The sequence below is a fragment of the Nycticebus coucang genome, chromosome 18 (assembly GCF_027406575.1).
Source record: "Nycticebus coucang isolate mNycCou1 chromosome 18, mNycCou1.pri, whole genome shotgun sequence".
Taxonomy (NCBI): Eukaryota; Metazoa; Chordata; class Mammalia; order Primates; family Lorisidae; genus Nycticebus; species Nycticebus coucang.
In genome coordinates this window covers 64,086,171-64,108,185 of record NC_069797.1, presented here as the reverse complement: position 1 = coordinate 64,108,185, position 22,015 = coordinate 64,086,171, and the positions used below count along the sequence as shown (strand labels likewise).

The following is a 22,015-nucleotide window of genomic DNA, read 5'->3' as shown; positions in this document are numbered from 1 at the left end:
CTGTGTGTTGCTGTGAAGTAGAAATGACAGACAATGCACGGGTCCCGGTAGTAAAACATTTACTAGAGAGCAAGCAGAAAGGAATGCACATCTTAAAGAAACCTTCACAAAATCACAAAATTCAAAATTGGTATGTACTTTCCTTTTATAAACAAGATAGAACAAAAATCATCAAAATCATTTCAGCAAAAGACTCCTACCATTGGGGCAAGTTAAAAAAAAAATACAATGAAATAGAAGACATTTAAAAAGCTTTTTTTGTTTGTTTTTGCTTTAATTTTAAATTCAGCAACACCTCAGATTGGAAGCAACCCTGAAATCATTTCCAGGGCCATCTTTTCCCTTCAATCACAGTGGCTCTGGGAATCTTCAAATCTTGGGTCTGGAAGGCAGCTGCTGCTTCTGTCTCATGGCTGGATACAATCCTGGCTGAGGAACCCCAGCATCAACTCATTTAGAATCAGACATCTCCCTTCCCTGTAAATGTCTGGAAACACCAAACTGTTTACCAAAACTTCAGTGGGGTTTGCAGAAGCCAACTCCTATAAAGGGGACTGCCTGGCCACACAGCTAAGAAAAGGAATTCGATTTATAGATGTTTATAAGGTGACACCTTAGTAAAAAATATAAGCTACATATAATATAAACCTAGAGTGAGTGCCCTATATGGCCCTTTCTCGCAAGGTATTAACTTACACTCATGACAACTCACCTAGAGTCAAAAGAAGCTTCCCAGCTTTCACTTCTTCCAGGGACCAAAGCAGCTTCCCAAGAAGGAGTATCTCCAAGCTCCAAATCTTCACTAAGGGCAGGGGGTCCTTATACCTTGGACCCCAACCCAGCCCTGAGACACCTAGTTACCAAAATCTTTCTAAAAATAAAATTAAAGACAACTGATTTTGTGCTTTAGCACATACCCTCTAACTGTCCCATCGACTTTTCTTGCGTTTGGGTGGCTCCGGGACAGCAAAGCCATCAGCTGTCTTATCTGTCTTGCTGTCCATCTTGTCCATCTTGCTGCTGTCCACCTTGGGGTCCATCTTGCTCTCACGATTACAACCTTCTTTCCTGCTTTCCCCATTCCGACCATCATTTGCACCCCGGCTTTCCCCATGCTGGCCTGCATTTCCTCCATGTCTGTTTTCCCCATGACGATGGGCATCTGGATGACGGCTGCTGCCTTCTGGGTAGCGGTACCCATCTCCATGGCGACCACCATCTCCGTGACGTGGACTATCACCATGCCGACTGCCACTCTCTCCATGACTATGACGGCTACCACCCCGGTTCTCAGTATATCGCTCTCTTTTCCCGTTGCCACCCCCAATCCCTTCTCGACTGTTATTCCCCAAAGCTGTGTTGTTGACTCCCTGGGCTGCAGAAGGGTAGGTCACAGGGGCACTGCTGATGTTCCCAGTATTACCAAAGCCTGGGATACTCTTGGTGGTACCAGTGACGGGGCTGTCAGGACTGTTGTGGCCCTGCTGTGCTGAATTAGTTGGAACAGAATTTAAGCTCCCTGCACTAGTCCATCCACTTGCTCCAGCAGCAGAGCTTCCAGCCTTCTGATTGGTTAAACTAGCTGCAACGAAGTGACTTTTGTACTGTGACTGAAAAAGAAAAAGACATGAGTGACTAAGATAGCAAGGTCAAGAAACTTGAGTTAATAAGCTTGGCAAATAATAAAGTATACAGAAATTCCAACAATGCTATCTTGGCACTGTGACTTCAGTGCATTGGTACCTCCATGGCACTATCCCTTTTGTTCTGTTCTTGGAATGTGAAGGGAAATTCAAGAATCTATGGAGAGAGATGGACCTCAATGTGCTGAAATATACTCTTATAGCCTGACTAGCTAGATGGTAAAGCATCAATGTACACAGCAATTCAACACATCTATGATTTGCTATGTTACTTACTGTTTAAAACTGAAAAGTTCTGAAAACTAAAAAAAAAAAAACTTAAAAATTTGATGACAAAACATAACCTTAAACTAATATAAAGCTATTTAGTTTCTATTCAGTTTAGTGTCATTGTTAATGTATTTTGCTACACAAGTCTTATTACATAAGGTATGGCTGCAGACCTTTGGGGGTGTTAATAATATATGTATTAATGAAAACTAGAAACAACTGTGGAACCAAAATGACAGATGAGTCTGAAGACAGATACAATGTGAAATTAAGGCCTAGCTAACTGAAAGGTAGGTGTGGGAAAAGAAAGGTTCAGAGTTTACAAGAGATAACAGAACCAAACTTGTCTTAGCCAAAAAGATGGCAATCACTCTCAGCCATAGCATAGAAGCCTTGGTCATGTCCAACACCACAGGTTGTGGAGATGGGAGGGGACACAAATCCTGCTGCAGTACTGCAGTTGTAGACTTGGAGTGACTCAAGCAGATGACTAGCACAGAGCATTCTCTGGTTCCACACCTACATCTCCAAGTAAGTTAAGTTTTATTCAAAATCTAAGCAGTGAGAAGGCCCGAAAATCTAGTATCAATCAAGTCTACAAGTCCAGTTATCATCTCAGGAGAACTAGACTCCCCCTTGTCTGCCCAACAGTTACTGTTGAGAGCTCTTTTAATGAATTGCTTATCTCAGACCTGGAAAGCTGCTTTCATTGCCGTCAGCCGATCTCCCATAGCTCCTGTAGAGGGCTTGTAGGCCTCGTAATTGCTCATTACGTTATTATTTCCTCGGTCCTAAAAAACGAACACATCCATGAGTATGGAAAAGTATCCTGGAAAGCCCACTACCATAGACTGGGCATCATTATACTGAAAATTCTGAACGAGGAGCTGCAATAGGAACTGGATATTTTTATAAAGGTACTTATGCTTTGTGAGAAAAGGTATAAAGATACAGGATCATTAAAAAAAAAAATGCTTATGTCCTTCCACCCAGTAATTCTATCTCTGGAAATTAACCCTTATAATCAGAAATGTGATCAGATTATGCCCAAAGTTTATCATATATAATATCTACACACACACAATTAAGAATAATATTAAAGATGAAAAGACGACAAGTAGGGCGTATCATATAACTGCTCAGGCTCTGAATCAAGACCATTAAGGGTCTGGATCTCAGATACCTCATTTGCCAGTATAACCTCAGGTGCCTCGGTGTCATCTGTATTTACAATTTACTAGGTTGTGGGAAGATTAACTGAGTTAATGATGTGATTGCTTGGAATAGACCTGGCACATATATAAAATGCTCAGAAAATATTAGCTATCGCAATTATCTGTATCACTGTATTTCTCAACTTAATTATAATGCTCTTTTCTGGCAGCTTTCTTCCCTGGCTTAGCAATCAAAGTGGCAATTAAGAAAGCCACTAAGGTAGGGCGCTGGCCACATACACTGAGGCTGGTGAGTTTGAACCCTCCTGGGCCAGCTAAAACAGCAATGACAACTGCAAAAAAAAAAAAAAAAAAAAAAAAGCCGGGCATTGTGGGCTACTTGGGAGGCCGAGGCAAGAGAATCACTTAACCCCAAGAGTTTGAGGTTGCTGTGACACCATGGCACTCTACCCAGGGAGACAGCTTGAGACTCTGTCTCAGAAAAAAAAAAAAAAAGCCACTAAGGAAGTGCTTTTGATATCTAGCTTGAGAAAAACTAGCCTTTACTTCTCTCTGATGCTATTTCTCAGAGTATAGGGTAATAGGTAGATGACACACTGTGACCCTATGGCAATGTTTCCCACAGCAGTCTCTAGGCCAGTGGCAGAGGGCCTGTAAAAATAGATTGCTGGGGCCCACCTGCAGAGTTTCTGATTCACCTGTCTAGGGTGGGAGATGTGTTTCCATGTGCCCCTGGGCTAGGGACCACAATTCAAAACTCATTGCTAATATATTTCTTAAGCAAGCCTAGTCAGCCAAGTATATGTGATGCTTCATCAACATAAAGTTAGGATGTTCTTAACATCCTAACGATACATTGACTCAAGCCAGCCGATTAAATATAAACTCCCTTCTAGATAGGGTTTTGAACTCATTGAGACTTTCTTAGTTAGATCACAATATTCCTAAAGACATCCAGGACACAGGACCAACTTGAAAGGTATTACTGTAATCTGGACTCACCGTGTTCTCAGAGCCTAGGCCAGGACGCTCCCTATAGCCTAAGCCACCTCCACCAATGTTCAGCTTTTTGCCTTTTCCTCCTTTGAAGCGAGACTTCCGAAACCAAGCATTCTGCATGGAACACAATTCAATGTTAAGTCAAGGGAGAGAGAAAAGGCCAGAGGAAGAGGACAAAGAAGAAATTAAATACAAGCTTTTTTTTGCTTTATCTTTAGCCAGTGGATTTCTGGCAAGGGAGGAACTCCGCACAGGAAATGTAGATTAGCTCCTTTTTGGTACTTTAAGTCACTAAAGTTAATCCTTCCTTCAGGACCTTCTGGGAAAGATGTGATTGTATAAACTTGAAATGCAGCACGGTCACCCTGGCCATTTCTAACATACTTGAGGAAAATGAATTTATTGTTTTATTCTGGAACAACCTAGACATACTACAATACATAAAAATCTAGAGCTTAACTTTTGAAGAACTAGTTCAGAAGCAAAGGAAAAAAGCTACATGAAGTGGGACTATTTAGAACTGACTCTAGAGACAGACTCCCAGAAGTAGCCTGACAACTGCAAATTCAGTTACCCTCAAAGACTTAAAGTGTTTCACTGAATTTGACCACTGTCAGAATACTACTCAGTAGATTTACCCACATTCTGTTAAGAATGCAAACGTTTTGAGAGGTTTAAATGACAATTCAAGTACTTCAGAGGTAAAGCAGGCTTAAGAAAAAAAGGCATTGAGTACAGAACTGAGGCATAAAAAGAGATGTCAGAAAATGCCAAAAGACAAAATCTATGTTGTTTAAAATTTTAGTTATGACTGACTCTTTATACCCAAGAAGGAGGGTGGGAGATGGACACCATTCTCCTTTCTCCTGTAGTACAGGTCCTTTATTACTCCTGGGACCAGAACTTGGGTATTACCACACTACAACTGTGTTGGGGGTGAAGAGTTGTGTAGATTAATCAGAAATTATTCCAGGCTGAGCACAGTGTCTCATGCCTATAGTCCTAGCACTCTGTGACTGCTTGAGTTCAGGAGTTCCAGACCAGCCTCCAAGAGTGAGACCCCATCTCTACTAAAAATAGAAAAAACTAGCCGGGTGTAGTGGTGCATGTCTGTGATCCCAGCCACTCAGGAGGCTGAGGCAAGAGGGTTGCTCAAGCCCAAGAGTTTGAAGTTGCTGTGATCTATGGTGCTCACTCAACCCAGGGCAACAGAGTGAGACTATCAAAAAAAAAAAAAACAAAACAAACAAACAAAAACAAAAAAATTGTTCCAAACCCACTTGTAATTTGGGGACTGCATGTCTTAAGATAACTCAAGTTTTGAATTGGCTGAATGCCTCACTCAGTTTTGCACTGGAGCATGCCTGGAAGAGGGAAATCAATGTGGTCTGAGATCTCAGTCTGTAACAAATACTTAAGAGATACTATGCATTATTTTTTAAAAGATCACATTTTTTTTTCTTTTTTAGAGACAGAGTCTCACTTTGTTGCCCTTGGTAGAGTGCCGTAACGTCACAACTCACAGCAACCTCCAACTCCTGGGCTTAGGGATTCTCTTGCCTCAGCCTCCTGAATAGCTGGGACTACAGAAACCTGCCGCAATGCCCAGCTATTTTTTGTTGCAGTTTAGCCGGGGCTGGGTTTCAACCGGCCAACCTCGGTATATGGGGCTGGCGCTACTCAGTGAGCCACAGGTACCGCCCAAGATCACACATTTTTAATCCCACAAAGAGAAGACTTTTTTGGGGGGGAGGGGAGGAGTAGGGAGAATAATAGCCATCTTTGAGATTGAATTGACTCCTAAATGTGCTATGAAATAGGCAGAAATTTTAGGGACAGATTTTAGCCCAAAGGAAAGAATAACTTTTCCACACAGATGCTGTTGAACAGAGAGGATGGATGAGAAGACAGAAGACAGAACAGATGAATTTTAGTATCTCATGATTCCCAACTGTACCTCACCTGTACCTCATAAACCCCACATACTCCTCCCCTCCCCCCGCACCTCATTTCTTATAAAGTTTCTATGTTATCTGCCCCAAGCTTGCTGAAATTCCTTAGTTTTACAACCTGGAACAATTGCAAGTGTGCCCAGCCCCTCACCTGCATTGCCAGATCTAGGAGTTCCTTGGAAACATGCTGATTGGCTCCTTCCAAGTTTCTGACAAGGTCACCAGCAAAATTGCTGTCCTTGGGAGTCAATAAGGTGTAAGCCACACCCTTCTCACCGGCTCTTCCTGTGCGGCCAATCCTATGAGTATGAGTATCAATGTCTCGTGCCACATCATAGTTAATGACAGTCTTAATAGAAGGAATGTCCAGACCACGGGCTGAAATAAAGAGTAACCAAATTATCTTATTCTTCATCTGGAATCCAAAAGTCAAAATAAATGTTAGTGCTCTAAAAACACACGTTTCCCTTACCCAGGCAAAGTGCATGGGTTTGGTAACCTGAGATACAAGCAAGTAAGTTACCTCTCTAGAATAAATGTCATCACTACAGATTGTATGATGCTTGGCCATCTAGTGTAAAGGATTTGTATCTTTTGCCATCAATAACCTGCCCTGGCCTCTCTCTTGCCCCAGGAATATACTTAAAAAAATGTGTCTCAAAGCTGAGAAGTTCTCACTTTTCTGGGAGAAAATTCCAATTTTTAAGGGCAGTTATTAAATTTGGCAGGACAAGATCAGATGTGCTGGCTCACACCTGTAATCCCAGCACTCTGGGTGGCTGAGGTGGGTGAACTGCTTGAGGTCAGGAGTTCGAGACCAGCCTGGGCAAGAGTGAGACCCCATCTCTAAATATAGCCAGGCATTGTGGTAGGTGCCTGTAGTCAGTCCCATGTACTTGAGAGGCCAAGGCAAGAGGATCGCTTGAGGCAGGGAGTTTGAGGTTGCTGTCAGCTATGATGTCATGATACTTCACCAAAAAGTGAGACTCTGTCTCCAAAAACAAAACAAAACAAACTTGGCAGGGCAAAGCTAAAAAAAATCATACTTAAAAAAATTTTCTGACCTTGACTGAAAGATGCCCAACTAAGCCACATGCAGTAGATCTATATAAGATATCTACTATATTCAACACATGATAAGGGAATGGCCTTTTTTACCCCAATTGTCTTCTAGGTACAGGGATTCTTTGGTCAAAAAGAAACGTTAAATGAAAAGTAGCATTCAGGCTATGATTCCTAGTGTTTGGCCAGCCAGGCCAGTAGTCTTTTAATCAGCCTGCTGAGCTGATTTCGTATAGTTAAGACAGATCGCTCTCAAAGCCCAAGGACTTAGGTCACTGTGAAATTCATACTCTACCTGCAACATCTGTGGCCACCAGGACTGGAATGTCCTTTTTCTTGAAGTCTGAAATGACCTTGTTTCTTTCACTCTGATCCATGTCCCCATGGAGTAGCCCAAGATTATGACCTTCCTGCTTAAGGTTATTGGCTAGCTCTTCAGCATTGGCTTTTTTAGTAACAAACAGGAGGACACTGCCCGAAGAGGTAAACTCCACCAGACGCCGGGTAAGCCAGTTCCATTTACTAGGCCCAGAATGGAGAATCTCCACAATCTGCGTCACATCTTCATTTGCCTAAAAAAATGACAGATGACTTTAATGTTGGTGCCTCAGGCCACCTGAATGGGACTAGGCATTAAATTTTTCTACCTGTATCTGGAAGAACCCTGAATAATCCTTGTTGTCCTTGGTCCTTCCTTCAGCCAGTGAAGTGCCACTCAAAATTTACATCTCTTCTCTAATCACCTTGCTCTCAACCTCTCCCTGGAGTACATACACCTCATTTGTATGACCCAACACTTTGCGATACATTTTTATATACCTTTTCAGGTTGTTCCTAACAGAGTAAATTTTTCTGTGGTTCCTAGTACAAATTCATCATGCACAGAGGGCACTCAAAAATGAAAACCAGACATTGTCAAAATACTAACTACACAAGAACTTTCTTTACAATAAACATGGCAAGGAACTGAAAGAATTTTCTAACCATTCTTAACTGAATTTCAAGTTCCATTTCAGAGAAATTTTCCACAAGGAGGGCACATACACAAGTAAGAAATACCTTATTTTCACCAGGTCTTTCAGGTCACCCCTTTCCTCTGAAGCCGGCAACCTCCCACAATCACTTAAAACTTCCGTCCCATCCTAACTCTTGGTAGACTTTCATGTTTCTTCAAAAAGCTTAAAAAGACTTATTAGGAAAATTCTTAAATATTAAAAAAAAAAAATCAATTACCATGTATTCTTCCCCCAGCTTTAGTAATCGTCAACATTTTGCCAACCCTACTTCATTTATCCTCCCTACTTACATATGTGAAAGCAAATATGTTGCCTCGTCTACTTAACAATATTTAAAATTTTTTATCTCAGTAAAGAGAAATTAATTCTATGTCTCCATAATATGAGAAATAACCCACTGGGGTTGGTCCCGTCCAACCCTGCTTAGCTTACCTCTCCAATATCTCCCTGCACCACTCGAATAGGGTCAATCAGGATGTCTCTGGCCAACTTTTCAATTTTTTTCCGAAAAGTTGCACTGAATAAGAGAGCTAAAAGATAAAATAAATTCTGTTAAAGAAACAGCATGCTCCTTTATTGAATATCCGGTAAACTTCCTTGACATTCAGATTTATTCACTTAAAAAGAAAAAAAAAAAAAATCACCTGAACTTTAAATTTAGTTTAAAAATTTATTCACTAAAGAAAACAGACTTTGCTCTTATTCTATTTTTATTACATTTTTAGTTAAGACAAGTTTGTCAGCATGATTCAGAAAAAGGCTCTTTTGTATTCAAATAACAGATCTGTACTGTGCTTTCCCTCTAACCACTTAATAAACCTGTTTAAGTTGGGGCAACTCATTTAATTTCTGAGGCTTGATTTTATCATCTATAAAAATTAGTTAAGTTATACCCCTAAATCATTCTCTCTCTCTTAATGGTTCTAACCAGTACACACATGGTCATTTTTACTTTTGTAACTGTGACTGCTTATAAAATAAATAGGTATTCATTCTGAGTACAAACGTGGCTTAACAAAAACTGTTTCATACATACTCTGTCTGTCAGGACGGACATGACTTGCTATGGATCGAACCTGGTACTCTGGAAGAAGCAGAACAGTAAAATCAATATTATAACCCTGTAAAACAGACTGGGATGCTTGAAAAAAGTCATTTTAATGAAAGTCTTCACGAGAAGTTATATAAATTAAGGAAAAATTAAGCTCGTAGATGTATCATTCAGTATAAAACTGAAAAATCTTCCTTCCATTCACCTGGCCTGGGTATGGCAGTGTTCCAATCAGTAAAGACAGTTATGAGGACAAGAAAGCAAAAGGTCTTTTTCTTTTTAGACAGAGTGCTACTTTGTCACCCTCGGTAGAGTGCTGTAGCATCATAGCTCACCTCAAACTCTTGGGCTCAAGCAATTCTCTTGCCTCAGCCTCCCAAATAGCTGGAACTATAGGCACCCACCATAACACTTGGCTATTTTTTTTAGAGATGGCTTAGGCTGGTCTCGAAACCTGTGAGCTCAGGTAATCTACCCACCTTGGCCTCCAAGAGTGCTAGGATTACAGGCATGAGCCACCACACCTAGCAAAGGGCCTTCAATGATTTGACATTCATCTGCCCAGGAACACAGATCTTGACCTCCACAATCAAAGGCATATGAATAAAAATAAAGAATACAGAAAATATTCCCCCTACATACAAAGGCAATTTTCAAATTGCCTCAACTCTACCAAGCCTAACATAGTTTTCCTGAGAAAAATAGCTATCATCTTGGTTATAGTTCTATAGTCAACCCCATCCAGGAGTATTTTTAGCTTTTCTTATGCTGAAAAAATTTGCTGAGTCTATGAAGATACAGAAAAACCTAATATCATGAGGACAGGCACAGAAGAAATAGGTATTCAAGGCATACCAAATCCCATGTCAAACATTCGATCTGCTTCATCAAACACAAGATAAGAGACTCTTTGAAGATTGGTAGCTTTCTTTTTCACATGATCAATCAGTCGACCCTATGAGATCCACAAAGTGAACAGTAAGCACAATTAAAAGCATTTACAAGGACTTTCTGAAGTTTTGCTTCTGAGAAAAGTGCTAATTCTCCAGTCTTGGATAATAATAGATATTGGTCCAACAGTTTCATGCTTTATGCACTACATACCCTAAGAGAACTGGAATTTTGAAAACTTAATTAGCTTCTTCTTTTACATTAATTGTGATTTAAATTCTGTGGGAGGACAACCAGAGCATTTTTGTGAGGCATATGAAAATGACCTGACTTAAAGCATATTGATGGATTTTAGTGTTTAGTCTACGCTCTTCTGGGCAGTTCTGCCCATACTCTGAATATCTGATTCTTGATGCTCCTGGTAAGCACGGATTCATTTACTTAGACAGCATAAGAGGGGAATTTGTAGCTACTGATGTTTATCTTAGAGATGCATACTGTTGTTAGGTAACCAATCAAAATTAAATCAAAACCACAGGCTACATCAGGGTATTCTCAATCCTGCTTTACCACATTTTAGGGGGAATTCCTTGCAAAATCATGTTTTCCACACTAAGAGAGGCAGAGAAGTCACTTAAACATAAGACATACTTACTGGGGTACATACAACAATTTCTGCCCCTTCCTGAAGGGCCTTGGCCTGCTCCCACATGCTCCCTCCTCCATATACGGCCACTGAACGAAGATTATAAGCTTTTCCAAACCGCTTACATTCTGCATGAATCTAAAAGTTGTTAATATATTAACAAACAGTGACACTCACCAATCTATCACAACTCAAAAGGAAGTTCTGAAAACACAGTGTGGTATCACGAGAAAATCAAAACCTAGAACATGCTTTAAAAATCACAATTGGATTCATAAAGGTACAACTGAACAGCAGAGTACTATCATCACATATCAACAAGCTATCAAAACTCTTGCTTCTATCATTAATTTTCCTTTTCTTCCTGATCCTGTCATTGCCCTTTACCAAGAAAAATGAATTCACTCTGGAGAATAACATTATGAGCTTATGATACAAACAATTCCCATAATAATTTTTCCCTCTCTTAAATAGTAGTTTTAAGGAAAAAAATATATTTTTGGTTATATAGGAAATATTTAACACATAACATTTTGCAAAAGTTTCCTGGTAGCACGACAATGGGAATGCTACAACTGAACTGTACACTTACCACACAAAAGTTTCCTGATCATTCTATTTGTCTAGTCAATCCCTTGCTAGTCCACATATGGAAGTTAGTATTCTATTCAAAACACATACCTGCTGGCAAAGCTCTCTAGTAGGACACACAATGACAGCAATTGGTCCATCACCTGGTTCCAACTCCTTCTGGTCCATTATATGAATCAACATGGGCCATATAAAGGCTGCAGTTTTCCCACTGCCTGTTTTAGCAATACCAATCATGTCTCTACCACTTAATGCCACAGGCACGCCCTGGAGAAAGAAAAAAATTAAGTAAATCCATATTAAAATTTCAATTCTAAAGATGTACTGAAGGAAATCTGGGAGAAGGATAGATTGGCCATTAATGACATTCATTTTCAATGGGACAAAAACATCCTGGGCTATACACACTGACTGTGAAATAGTGAGAATATCTGACAATCCCATAATTTTTTAATTTATAGGAAATAAAATCATTCTCTTCATGTGAATCAGCCACCATTTACAGAATGACTCCATTTTGCATAAAATATAAAACATGAAAAATTACAATTTATAATGGAAGTGGGTTACTAAAATTTAAAAAATTTTCTCACCTTGAGAAGGTAATAGGATACAGCCTTTTGACTGAACCCAAATTTTACAGAATGAATCCTTTCTGAGAAGTTTGAATTTGGTTGAGGGACTGCACTTGCGGATCTGGAGGGCTACATGTGGCCTTGAGGCCACAGGTCCCCACCCCGCTACAGACGATCTCATTCATGAACAGGAAATTCTCATTTTTCTGAATAGGAATAAATAAATCCCATATGTGAATGGGAAACTGAAGCTATTACCTCTAATAATAAATGAGGATTTTCAAGTCATGGGCAAAGGAATTCTAGACATTGATAGTGCTGTATGTATCCATATAGAAATCTTTTTTGTAACATTTAGACCTCACAAATTATTTTATTTCAAGATATTTATCAGATCTAAAAAAAGTTTCCCATCTACCTAGCAACTTTTTTTTTTTTTTAATTGAGACAGAGTCTCACTTTGTCACCTTCAGTAGAGTGCTGTTGTGTCACAGCAACCTCAAACTCTTGGGCACAAGTGATTCTCTAGCCTCAGCCTCCCTAGTAGCTAGGACTACAGGCGTCCGACACAATGCCTGGCTATTTTTTTTGTTAGCAAGCCCAGGCTGGGTTTGAATTCACCAGCCCTGAAGCATGTGGCTGACACCCTAACCACTGAGCAACGGGTACCCAGCCACCTAGCAACTTTTTAGAGTGGTAAATAATTGATTTTTTTTTTTTTAAACCGAGACTCACTCTGTCACCCTGGGTAGAGTGCTGTGGCATCATAGCTCATAGCAACCTCAAACTCCTGGACTCAAGCGATCCTCTTGCCTCAGCCCCCCAAGTAACTAGGACTACAGGCTCCTGCCATACACCTGGCTACTTTTTTCTATTTTTAGTGGAGACAAGAGTCTCACTGTTGCTAAGGTTGGTCTTGAGCTCCTGAGCTCAAGCGATGCACCTGCCTTAGCCTCCCAGAGTGCTAGGATTACAGGTATGAGCCACCATACCCCGCCAGCTCTTTATTTTTAAAGGTTGCAAAAATAATCTTTAATTTCATGTAGGGTAAATTTTCTCCCTTAATTAGAGCAAAAGCTAAAGACCGAATCACAAAAGAAGTATGTGGGCACCTTCTATCCATGCCAATGCAGTTCTATACTAAACACTTATTTGTTTGTAAACTTAGTATGGTCACGAAATATGACTCCACTTCATTTTTTCTTTCATTATGTTTTACTTACCTGGCACTGTATTGGAGTGGGCTGTGTGTACTCAGACTTCCGAATCTGGTGCATAAGTTGTTCATCAAACCCAAAATGAGCAAAGCTACTTCCTGGTCTAGGAGGTGCAGCACCAGAGACCTAGAGATAGAGACAGCTCCCAAGAATGACTTGTACTTCAACATAAACAGAACTTGAAGTTCAACAATACTTACCTGGATTTAGCATTTTAAAATGAGTATGATTAAGTGAAAATATTAACCTGTAGTCAAAATCATGCACTGAAAAAGCAAAATCTCAAATATAAACCTCATAAAAAACTCCATGATAAGCATTTTTTTTTTTTTTTTTTTGAGACAGAGCATCAAGCTATCACCCTGGGTAGAGTGCCATGGCGTCACAGCTCACAGCAACCTCCATCTCTTGGGCTCAAGTGATTCTCCTGCCTCCACCTCCCAAGTAGCTGGGACCACAGGCGCCGGCCACAATGCCCAGCTATTTTTTGGTTGCACCCATCATTGTTTGGTGGGACCAGGCTGGATTCGAACCCACCAGCTCAGGTGTGTGTGGCTGGTGCCTTAGCCCCCTAGCCACAGGCACTGAGCCAATGATAAATATTCTTGAAATAACTTTGTCACATTGATTTAAAATGATTAAATACCTAAAAATTTCTTAAATCCAAAGTAATTTTCTCATAAGAAATAATGAAAAAGGTAGGGTGGTGGGCCAGTAGGATGGTGAATGAGGACGAAGACCTCACCTTTGAGGAAGAATATGAAGATACTGGAGGAGGTGCAGAAGGTGGACAGGGTAAAAGAAATAAAAGACTTTTTTCTGAAGAATTGAGATGTATGATGTATGGCTTTGGAGATGACCAGAATCCTTAGTAGTAGTAGATATTCTTGAAGACCTTGTCATAAAGTTCATTACTGAAATGACTCACAAGGCAGTATCAATTGAAAGACAAGGCTCGGCGCCCGTAGCTCAAGCAGCTAAGGCGCTGGCTACATACAACTGAGCTGGCGGGTTCAAATCCAGCCTGAGCCCGCCAAACAACGATGGCTGTAACCAAAATATAGCCAGGCATTGTGGTGAGTGCCTGTAGTCTCAGCTACTTGGGAGGCAGAGGCAGGAGAATAGCTTTTGCCTCAGCCTCCCAAGTAACTAGGACTACAGGCTCCTGCCATACACCTGGCTACTTTTTTCCTCCAGGAGTTGGAGGTTGCTGTGAGCTGTGATGCCATGGCATTCTACCCAGAGCGACAGCTTGAGGGTCTGTCTCAAAAAAAAAAAAAAAAAAAAAAAAATTGAAAGACAAGGTTGTGTACAAGTTGAAGATACCATCTTCTTGATTTGAAAGGATCCCAGGAAGTCTGCTAGGGTTAAAAACTTCTTTAGTATGAACGAAGAAATGAAACGGGCTAGGAAAGCATTTGATGAAGCAAACTATGGATCCCGACATCTTTTGTAGTTTCTGAAACTCCATTATATTGTAGGGAAACCATATGTAATAACTGTTATATTTTCTACAGTAATGTCCTGATATCTACCTATGTCAATGAAAGATGGAGAAATAGTCTTTCATGCCATTGATTTTATAGTGATATTGGATTAATTGCCTGCCGTTATATGACCATACTTGAATTACTGCGTTTTAATGACCACACATAAGTTAAAAAGTACCTTTAAAACCAGGCAGTTCTATTAACAAAGGTTGAAATACTGGGGGGTGCCTGTGGCTCAGTGAGTAGGGTGCCGGCCCCATATACTGAGGGTGGTGGGTTCGACCCCGACCTGGGCCAAACTGCAACAAAAAATAGCCCAGCATTGTGGCGGGCACCTGAAGTCCCAGCTACTCAGGAGGCTGAGGAAAGAGAATCACCTAAGCCCAAGAGGTGGAGGTTGCTTTGAGCTGTGATGCCACAGCACTCTACAGAGGGCAACAAAGTGAGACTGTCTCAAAAAAAAAAAAAAAAAGAAATATTAATAGTTGTGTTAGATGTATTTGTGCCATTATAAGCTATACTGTAGCTGTTTAATATGTGAAATCTAAATGGCATTCTTTACTATGATAGGTCAAACATGCTTTATGTATTCTGAAGTTTTTATATAAAAGTCGTCTGAGATATTATTGTAATAATTTTTTTTTGGGGGGGGCAGTTTTTGGCCAGGGCTGGGTTTGAATCCGCCACCTCTGATATATGGAGCCGGCGCCCTACTCCTTGAGCCACAGGCACTGAACTTTTTTCACCTTTCATTTATTTTTACTTTTTTTGATGGTCTCACTTTGTCACCCTTGGTAGAGTGCTGTGGCGTAATAGCTCACAGCAACCTCTAACTCTTGGGCTCAAGTGATTCTCTTGCCTCAGCCTCCCAAGTAGGTGGGACTACAGGCACCTGCCACAACACCCAGCTATTTTTAGAGGGGGGGGTCTCACTCTGGCTCAGGCTGGGCTCTAACCTGTGACCTCAGACAATCTACCCACCTCGGCCTCCCAGAGTGCTAGGATTACAGGTATGAGCCACTGTGCCCGGCTTTTCTTTTAAAGAGATGATATTGGAAAATACTGACTTTTTATTAAAGATGTTTATCTGTTTTAAAAGCTAATTTCTTTTAATATTCTTTTCTTCAGGTAACAAGTTTTTTTTTTTGAGAAACAAAGTTTCATGTGAATGCTTCTGTGTTGAAAGGCTTTTTTGATTTAAAATTATAACATGTTAACAAAAAGTAGCCGGACATTGTGGCAGGTGCCTGTAGTCCCAGCTACTTGGGAGGCTGAGGCAAGAGAATCGCCTAAGCCCAGGAGTTGGAGGTTGCTGTGAGCTGTGACGCTATGGCACTCTACCAAAGTCGACAAAGTGAGACTCTGTTTCTAAAAAAAAATATATAAAATTATAATGTGCCATTTGTTAAGTTTGGGAAAACTAATTTTCCAAGATCATATTAAAGCTTCTAAAAAATTTTTTTTCAGTGGCAAGAATGGCGTTGCTTAAAAATTGAATGGCACTGGGCAGCGCCTGTGGCTCTCTGGGCAGGGCGCCGGCCCCATATACCAAGGGTGGCGGGTTCAAACCCGGCCCCAACCAAACTGCAACAAAAAAATAGCTGGGCATTATGGCGGGCGCCTGTAGTTCCAGCTACTTGGGAGGCTGAGGCAAGAGAATCACCTAAGCCCAGGATTTGGAGGTTGCTGTGAGCTGTGTGCCGCCACGGTACTCTACTGAGGGCGATAAAGTGAAAATGCACTGATGGCAAGATAAGCATTTAGGGTAGTTTTTTATTTGCATATTTGTAAGTACTTGTTCACTGTGGAACCATATACTTGATGAAAGCCATGTGTGTCTCTGGAAACTGCCTTTTTTTTTTTAGTTTCCTTACACAAAGTTTATTTTTACCTTGACATATTTTTATGTTGTATTTAACATAATGAAACAAAGCATACGTTTAATTGGCTCAGAAAGGGCCACGTGAAAAGGAAAATACTGGGTAAAATTTTACCTATAGAGAATTACCATTTAGAAGGATAGATTTTAGTTACTGCACCATGGAAACCCCTTTTGTAGTTCAGGATATATGGGTTTTGTATGTATCTTATTAAATTACCACTTTTAGCTTAAAATCATTAAAATAATTATTAAAACTGCATTTAAATCACTGAATGTTATTCTTTATGAAACTGAACTTTTTGTGTGCCCCTTATAAATGTTACTATAAATCAGTATTTGGGTAAATTTTACTTTCTTAATCTATTAATACAAGGAATAAAGTATGAAATATTAACAACAAAAAAAAAATAATGACAAAGGAAGAAAAATTGTTTAATGAACTGGGAAAAGTCATTCATTTTTTTTTTTCAGTATACTGCATAAATATTAACCTAGTGGTAGAAAATAGTCTTACTTTTAAAATGAAAATTACAACTGCTCTCTGATAAAGACAAGCTTACACAGACTGGTTACAAAAATATAACCTATCACCTCCATTTTCAGTGATGGCTAGGAAGTTAACGTCTCACACTCAGCAATGGTCAAGCTACTACTGTGTGGCACTACTCTGTGCCCAGGTGAAGAATGGCGCTGATAAATGCCATTTTGTCTCCAACAGTGGTGTTCTTTCAATGCTACTCCAGTGGTACTGATTGATATATCTGATTAAGTTTTGACTTAAAAGCTTTTTGAGGGTGTGTAGGGGAGTGACAACCTCATCTTGGGAAACAGAAAAGTGTACACATGCATGTGGCCAACACACATATATCCCTCTCTCAGAAAACATGAGTCAAACATAATGTAGCAACCGACAGGGCAGACACAGGGGCAGACGTTATCTACACCAGAGTAGCACATTTTCTCTGTGGTTTCACTTAACATCTCTCAGTACTCTAAAAGAATGTGTCCAATATGCAGCCCCGAGCTTTTTGATGAGAAATTTAAACTGTTATTCTGAAACTGGTAAACGTACGTATGCCTTTAAAAAGTGTTAATTTCATCTAATTTTTTGAAAGCTTATTGTATGTAATTTGAGAAACAAATCTATCTTAATTTCAAAATATTCTAAGACTTTATATGTTGTTCACAACTATCAACGCTGCTTCCTCTTCATGAAGACGGGGACTCTTACCCTTCATCACTAGCCCACCCAACACAGGACATATGCAGTTGATAGGAAATGATCTTATAAAATAGCATCTGGAGGACTAAAACAATCAAATCATGACACACAAGCCCAAGGAATATAAGAATTGTTCTGGCAAAGGCAATTCAAGAACCATTAGAAAAGCCATTTGAGGTTATTAGTCTGGCTAAGCAATAATATTAAATCTGGACTAATTAATGTTACTATAAGAATATTTGGCTTATTATCTTACCCGAAGATTAAGCTTATGCCGGAGATCTATTAACTGCTGCGGAGTGAGGTTGGTTATCTCTTCATGCTCATTGTAAAAATTTTTTTCAAATGCTGGGTAGTCAATCTGCAGGTCCAATTATTCAAAGTTAGTCTAGAATTCAAGAGTCAATCCTGTAAGTTTGATTTTAATGCAAAACAACTTTTACAAATATTACACAAGTAAAGCGATTTCAGCTAGAGAGAATAAAGAAATTAATTTATTCTTGACATAAGTCCCAAAAAGTACAACTAATACCTTTTTCAGAATACCTATATTACTGTTTTCAGTACAAACAGCAACCTACTTCCTAAAGAGACTCCTAAGGACACCTGAGATTTGAACAACCTTGAAGCAGACTAAGGGATCTTTATAGTGCCCAAGACCTAAGAGGACAAAAAAGGTATTTTACTCATTATTTAAATATGTGTGGGATTAACCTGTTAACTTAGCTCCAAGCATTTGAAAGTATTTATAGCATTCCTTTATTGATGCCTTGCCTTTACAGTGTTTCTCAACCTTCCTAATGCCATGGCCCTTCAATACAGTTCCACAGGTTGAGAATGGCTGCTTTAGAGAGTTCTCTGTTTAAAAATATGAAGCTTAATAGGGGAATTATAGGATTGAATGGCAGATCTATTTTTAGATCTCTAAGTGTTCTCCATGTATCTTTCCAAAAGGAACGTATTAATTTGCATTCCCACCAGCAGTGTAGAAGTGTTCCCTTTTCTCCACATCCACGCCAACATCTCTGGTCTTGGGATTTTGTGATATAGGCTAATTTTACGGGAGTTAGATGGTATCTCAAAGTAGTTTTGATTTGCTCATTTCTCTGATGCTTAAAGATGAAGAGCATTTTTTCATATGTCTGTAGGCCGCGTGCCTGTCTTCAGGGAAGTTTCTCTTCAAGTCCCTTGCCCAGCCTGCGATGGGATCCCTTGTTCTTTTCTTGCTTATACATTTGAGCTCTCTGTGGATTCTGGTTATTAAACCTTTGTCAGAGACATAAGCTGTGAATATCTTCTCCCATTCTAGGGCTGTTTGCTTGCTTTACTTACTGTGTTCTTGGCTGTGCAGAAGCTTTTTAGTTTGATCAGGTCCCAGTAGTGTATTTTTGAAGCTGCTTCAATTGCCCAGGGGGTCCTCCTCATAAAATACCCAGAAGACCAAAAATCACATCATAACAAAGATATTTGTACCAGAATGTTTATTGCAGCCCTATTCATAATTGCTAAATCATGGAAAAAGCCCAAGTGGCCATCGATCCATGAATGGATTAATAAATTGTGGTATATGCATACCATGGAATATTATGCAGCCTTAAAGAAAAGATGGAGACTTTACCTCTTTCATGTTTACGTGGATGGAGCTGGAACATATTCTTCTTAGTAAAGTATCTCAAGAATGGAAGAAAAAGTATCCAATGTACTCAGTCCTACTATGAAACTAATTCATGGCTTTCACATGAAAGCTATAACCCAGTTGCAACCTAAGAATAGGGAGAAGGGGGAAAGGGAAGGGAGGGAGGGGGGAGGTGGACAGAGGGAGGGGGATTGGTGGGATTACACCTGCGATGCATCTTACAAGGGTATATGTGAAACTTAGTAAATGTGGAATGTAAATGTCTTAGCACAATAACTAAGAAAATGCCAGGAAGGCTATGTTAACCAGTGTGATGAAAATGTGTCAAACGGTCTATGAAACTAGTGTATGGTGCCCCATGATCACATTAATGTACACAGCTATGATATAATTAAAAAAAAAAAAAAAAAGAATAAAAATAAAAATATGAAGCTGTAGCTCGGTGCCCATGCTCAGTCATTAGGGTGCTGGCCATATACACCTGGGCTGGTGGGTTCGAAACCAGCCAGGGCCTGCTAAACAACAACAACAACGATAAGAACAACAAAATATATGGAGTTGCTTACAACTCTTCCTTTATTCCTTTTCTTTTTTGAAACAGTCTCAAGCTGTCACCCTGGGTAGAATGCCGTGGCATCACAGCTCACAGAAACCTACAACTCTTGGGTTTAAGTGATTCTCTTGCCTCAGTCTCCCAAGTAGCTGGGACTACAGGTAACCACCCCAATGCCCAGCTATTTTTTTGTTGCAATTGTCATTGTTGTTTTAGCTGGTCTTGGCCGGGTTCGAACCCGATAGCCTTGGTGTATGTGGCTAGTACCCTATGCACTGAGCTACAGGTGTCACTGAGTTGCTTACAACTTAAAAGAAAAAGTATGGCCAAGAATTTCAATTTCAAAGAGAGAAAACAGTCATTTCTACTACTCTCTTCATAGCTTATTGCATTTAGGATACAAAACATAAGCACATCACCACATAGGAATTTTGCTAAATGATTCTCTTTTTGATACCATGTAACGTCTATAATGAGCTTATTTTTCAAGGAGAACTTAACCCTTTTACATGTGGTCAAAAATTTCACAATTGGGAATATATCCAAAATAATTTAGTGAAAAGCATGCCACTATTTTACAGTTTTGGAGATTTCTTTAACATCTGAGTAAAAATAGCTCCTACATTATTCAAATTGTTGCAACAGGTAGTTTTAAGCCCATGAAGAAAATCTGGTCTCAAAAGATGAGTAGCTGGAAAAGGGAGGAGAGTATTTTAAAAGCCTTTTTAGATATTTGTGAGTTTTTATTCTTTTTTTTTTCTAATTTTTTTTTTTTTTTTTTTTGTAGAGACATAGTCTCACTTTATGGCCCTCGGGTAGAGTGCCGTGGCATCATACAGCTCACAGCAACCTCCAACTCCTGGGCCTAAGCGATTCTCTTGCCTCAGCCTCCCGAGTAGCTGGGACTACAGGCGCCCGCCACAACGCCCGGCTATTTTTTGGTTGCAGTTCAGCCGGGGCCGGGTTTGAACCCGCCACCCTCGGTATATGGGGCCGGCGCCCTACCGACTGAGCCACAGGCGCCGCCCTCTAATTTTTTTAAATACTATATTACACTTGGACAAGTATTCATTTCCTAAAGGTTCTTTTTTTTTTTTTTTTTAAATCATAGCTGTGTACATTAATGTGATCATGGGGGACCATACACTGGTTTTATAGACCATTTGACATATTTTCATCACACTGGTTAACATAGCCTTCCTGGCATTTTCGTATGTGTTAAGACATTTATATTCTACATTTACTAAGTTTCACATGTATCTTTGTAAGATGCACCGTAGGTATAATCCCACCAATCACCCTCCCTCCACCCATCCTGCTCCCTTCCCTCTCCCCCTTCACCATATTCTTAGGTTATAATTGGGTTATAGCTTTCATATGAAAGCCATAAACTAGTTTCATAGTAGGGCTGAGTACACTGGATACTTTTTCTTCCATTTTTGAGATACCTTACTACGAAGAATATGTTCCAGCTACAGCCATGTAAACATGAAAGAGGTAAAGTCTCCATCTTTCTTTAAGGCTGCATAATATTCCATGGTGTACATATACCACAATTTATTAATCCATTCGTGGATTGATGGGCACTTGGGCTTTTTCCATGATTTAGCAATTATGAATTGGGCTGCAGTAAACATTCTGGTACGAATATCTTTGTTATAATGTAATTTTTGGTCTTCTGGGTATATACCCAGTAGAGGAATTATAGGATTGAATGGCGGATCTATTTTTAGATCTCTAAGTATTCTCCAAACATCTTTCCAAAAGGAATGTATTAATTTGCATTCCCACCAGCAGTGTAGAAGTGTTCCCTTTTCTCCACATCCACACCAACATTTCTGGTGTTGGGATTTGGTGATATGGGCTAATTTTACTGGAGTTAGATATCTCAAAGTAGTTTTGCTTTATATTTCTCTGATAATTAAGGATGATGAGCATTTTTTTCATATGTCTATAGGCCATGCGCCTGTCTTCTTCAGAAGTTTCTCTTCAAGTCCCTTGCTCAGCCTGCAATGGGATCACTTGTTCTTTTCTTGCTAATGTGTTTGAGTTCTCTGTGGATTCTGGTTATTAAACCTTTGTCGGAGACATAACCTGCCGAGTATCTTCTCCCATTCTGAGGGCTGTCTGCTTGCTTTACTTAC

The 22,015-nt window shown here is 39.8% G+C and overlaps 1 protein-coding gene across 1 annotated transcript in view; it reads right to left on the bottom strand.

Annotated features, from left to right (window-relative positions):
- Positions 1-42: 42 nt before the first annotated feature.
- The window catches only part of DDX42 (DEAD-box helicase 42), a 54,369-nt gene continuing 32,396 nt past the window's right edge, over positions 43-22,015 (bottom strand). Inside the window, exons 7-18 of the mRNA XM_053567872.1 lie at positions 17,939-18,043; positions 13,095-13,214; positions 11,387-11,563; positions 10,715-10,843; positions 10,024-10,123; positions 9,154-9,201; positions 8,550-8,647; positions 7,397-7,673; positions 6,191-6,417; positions 4,091-4,201; positions 2,606-2,704; positions 43-1,610 (exon numbers count right to left, since the gene is read on the bottom strand). Coding sequence (XP_053423847.1) covers positions 921-1,610; positions 2,606-2,704; positions 4,091-4,201; positions 6,191-6,417; positions 7,397-7,673; positions 8,550-8,647; positions 9,154-9,201; positions 10,024-10,123; positions 10,715-10,843; positions 11,387-11,563; positions 13,095-13,214; positions 17,939-18,043 — 2,181 coding nt within the window. The 3' untranslated portion in view covers positions 43-920. The remainder of the gene's footprint in view (positions 1,611-2,605; positions 2,705-4,090; positions 4,202-6,190; positions 6,418-7,396; positions 7,674-8,549; positions 8,648-9,153; positions 9,202-10,023; positions 10,124-10,714; positions 10,844-11,386; positions 11,564-13,094; positions 13,215-17,938; positions 18,044-22,015) is intronic.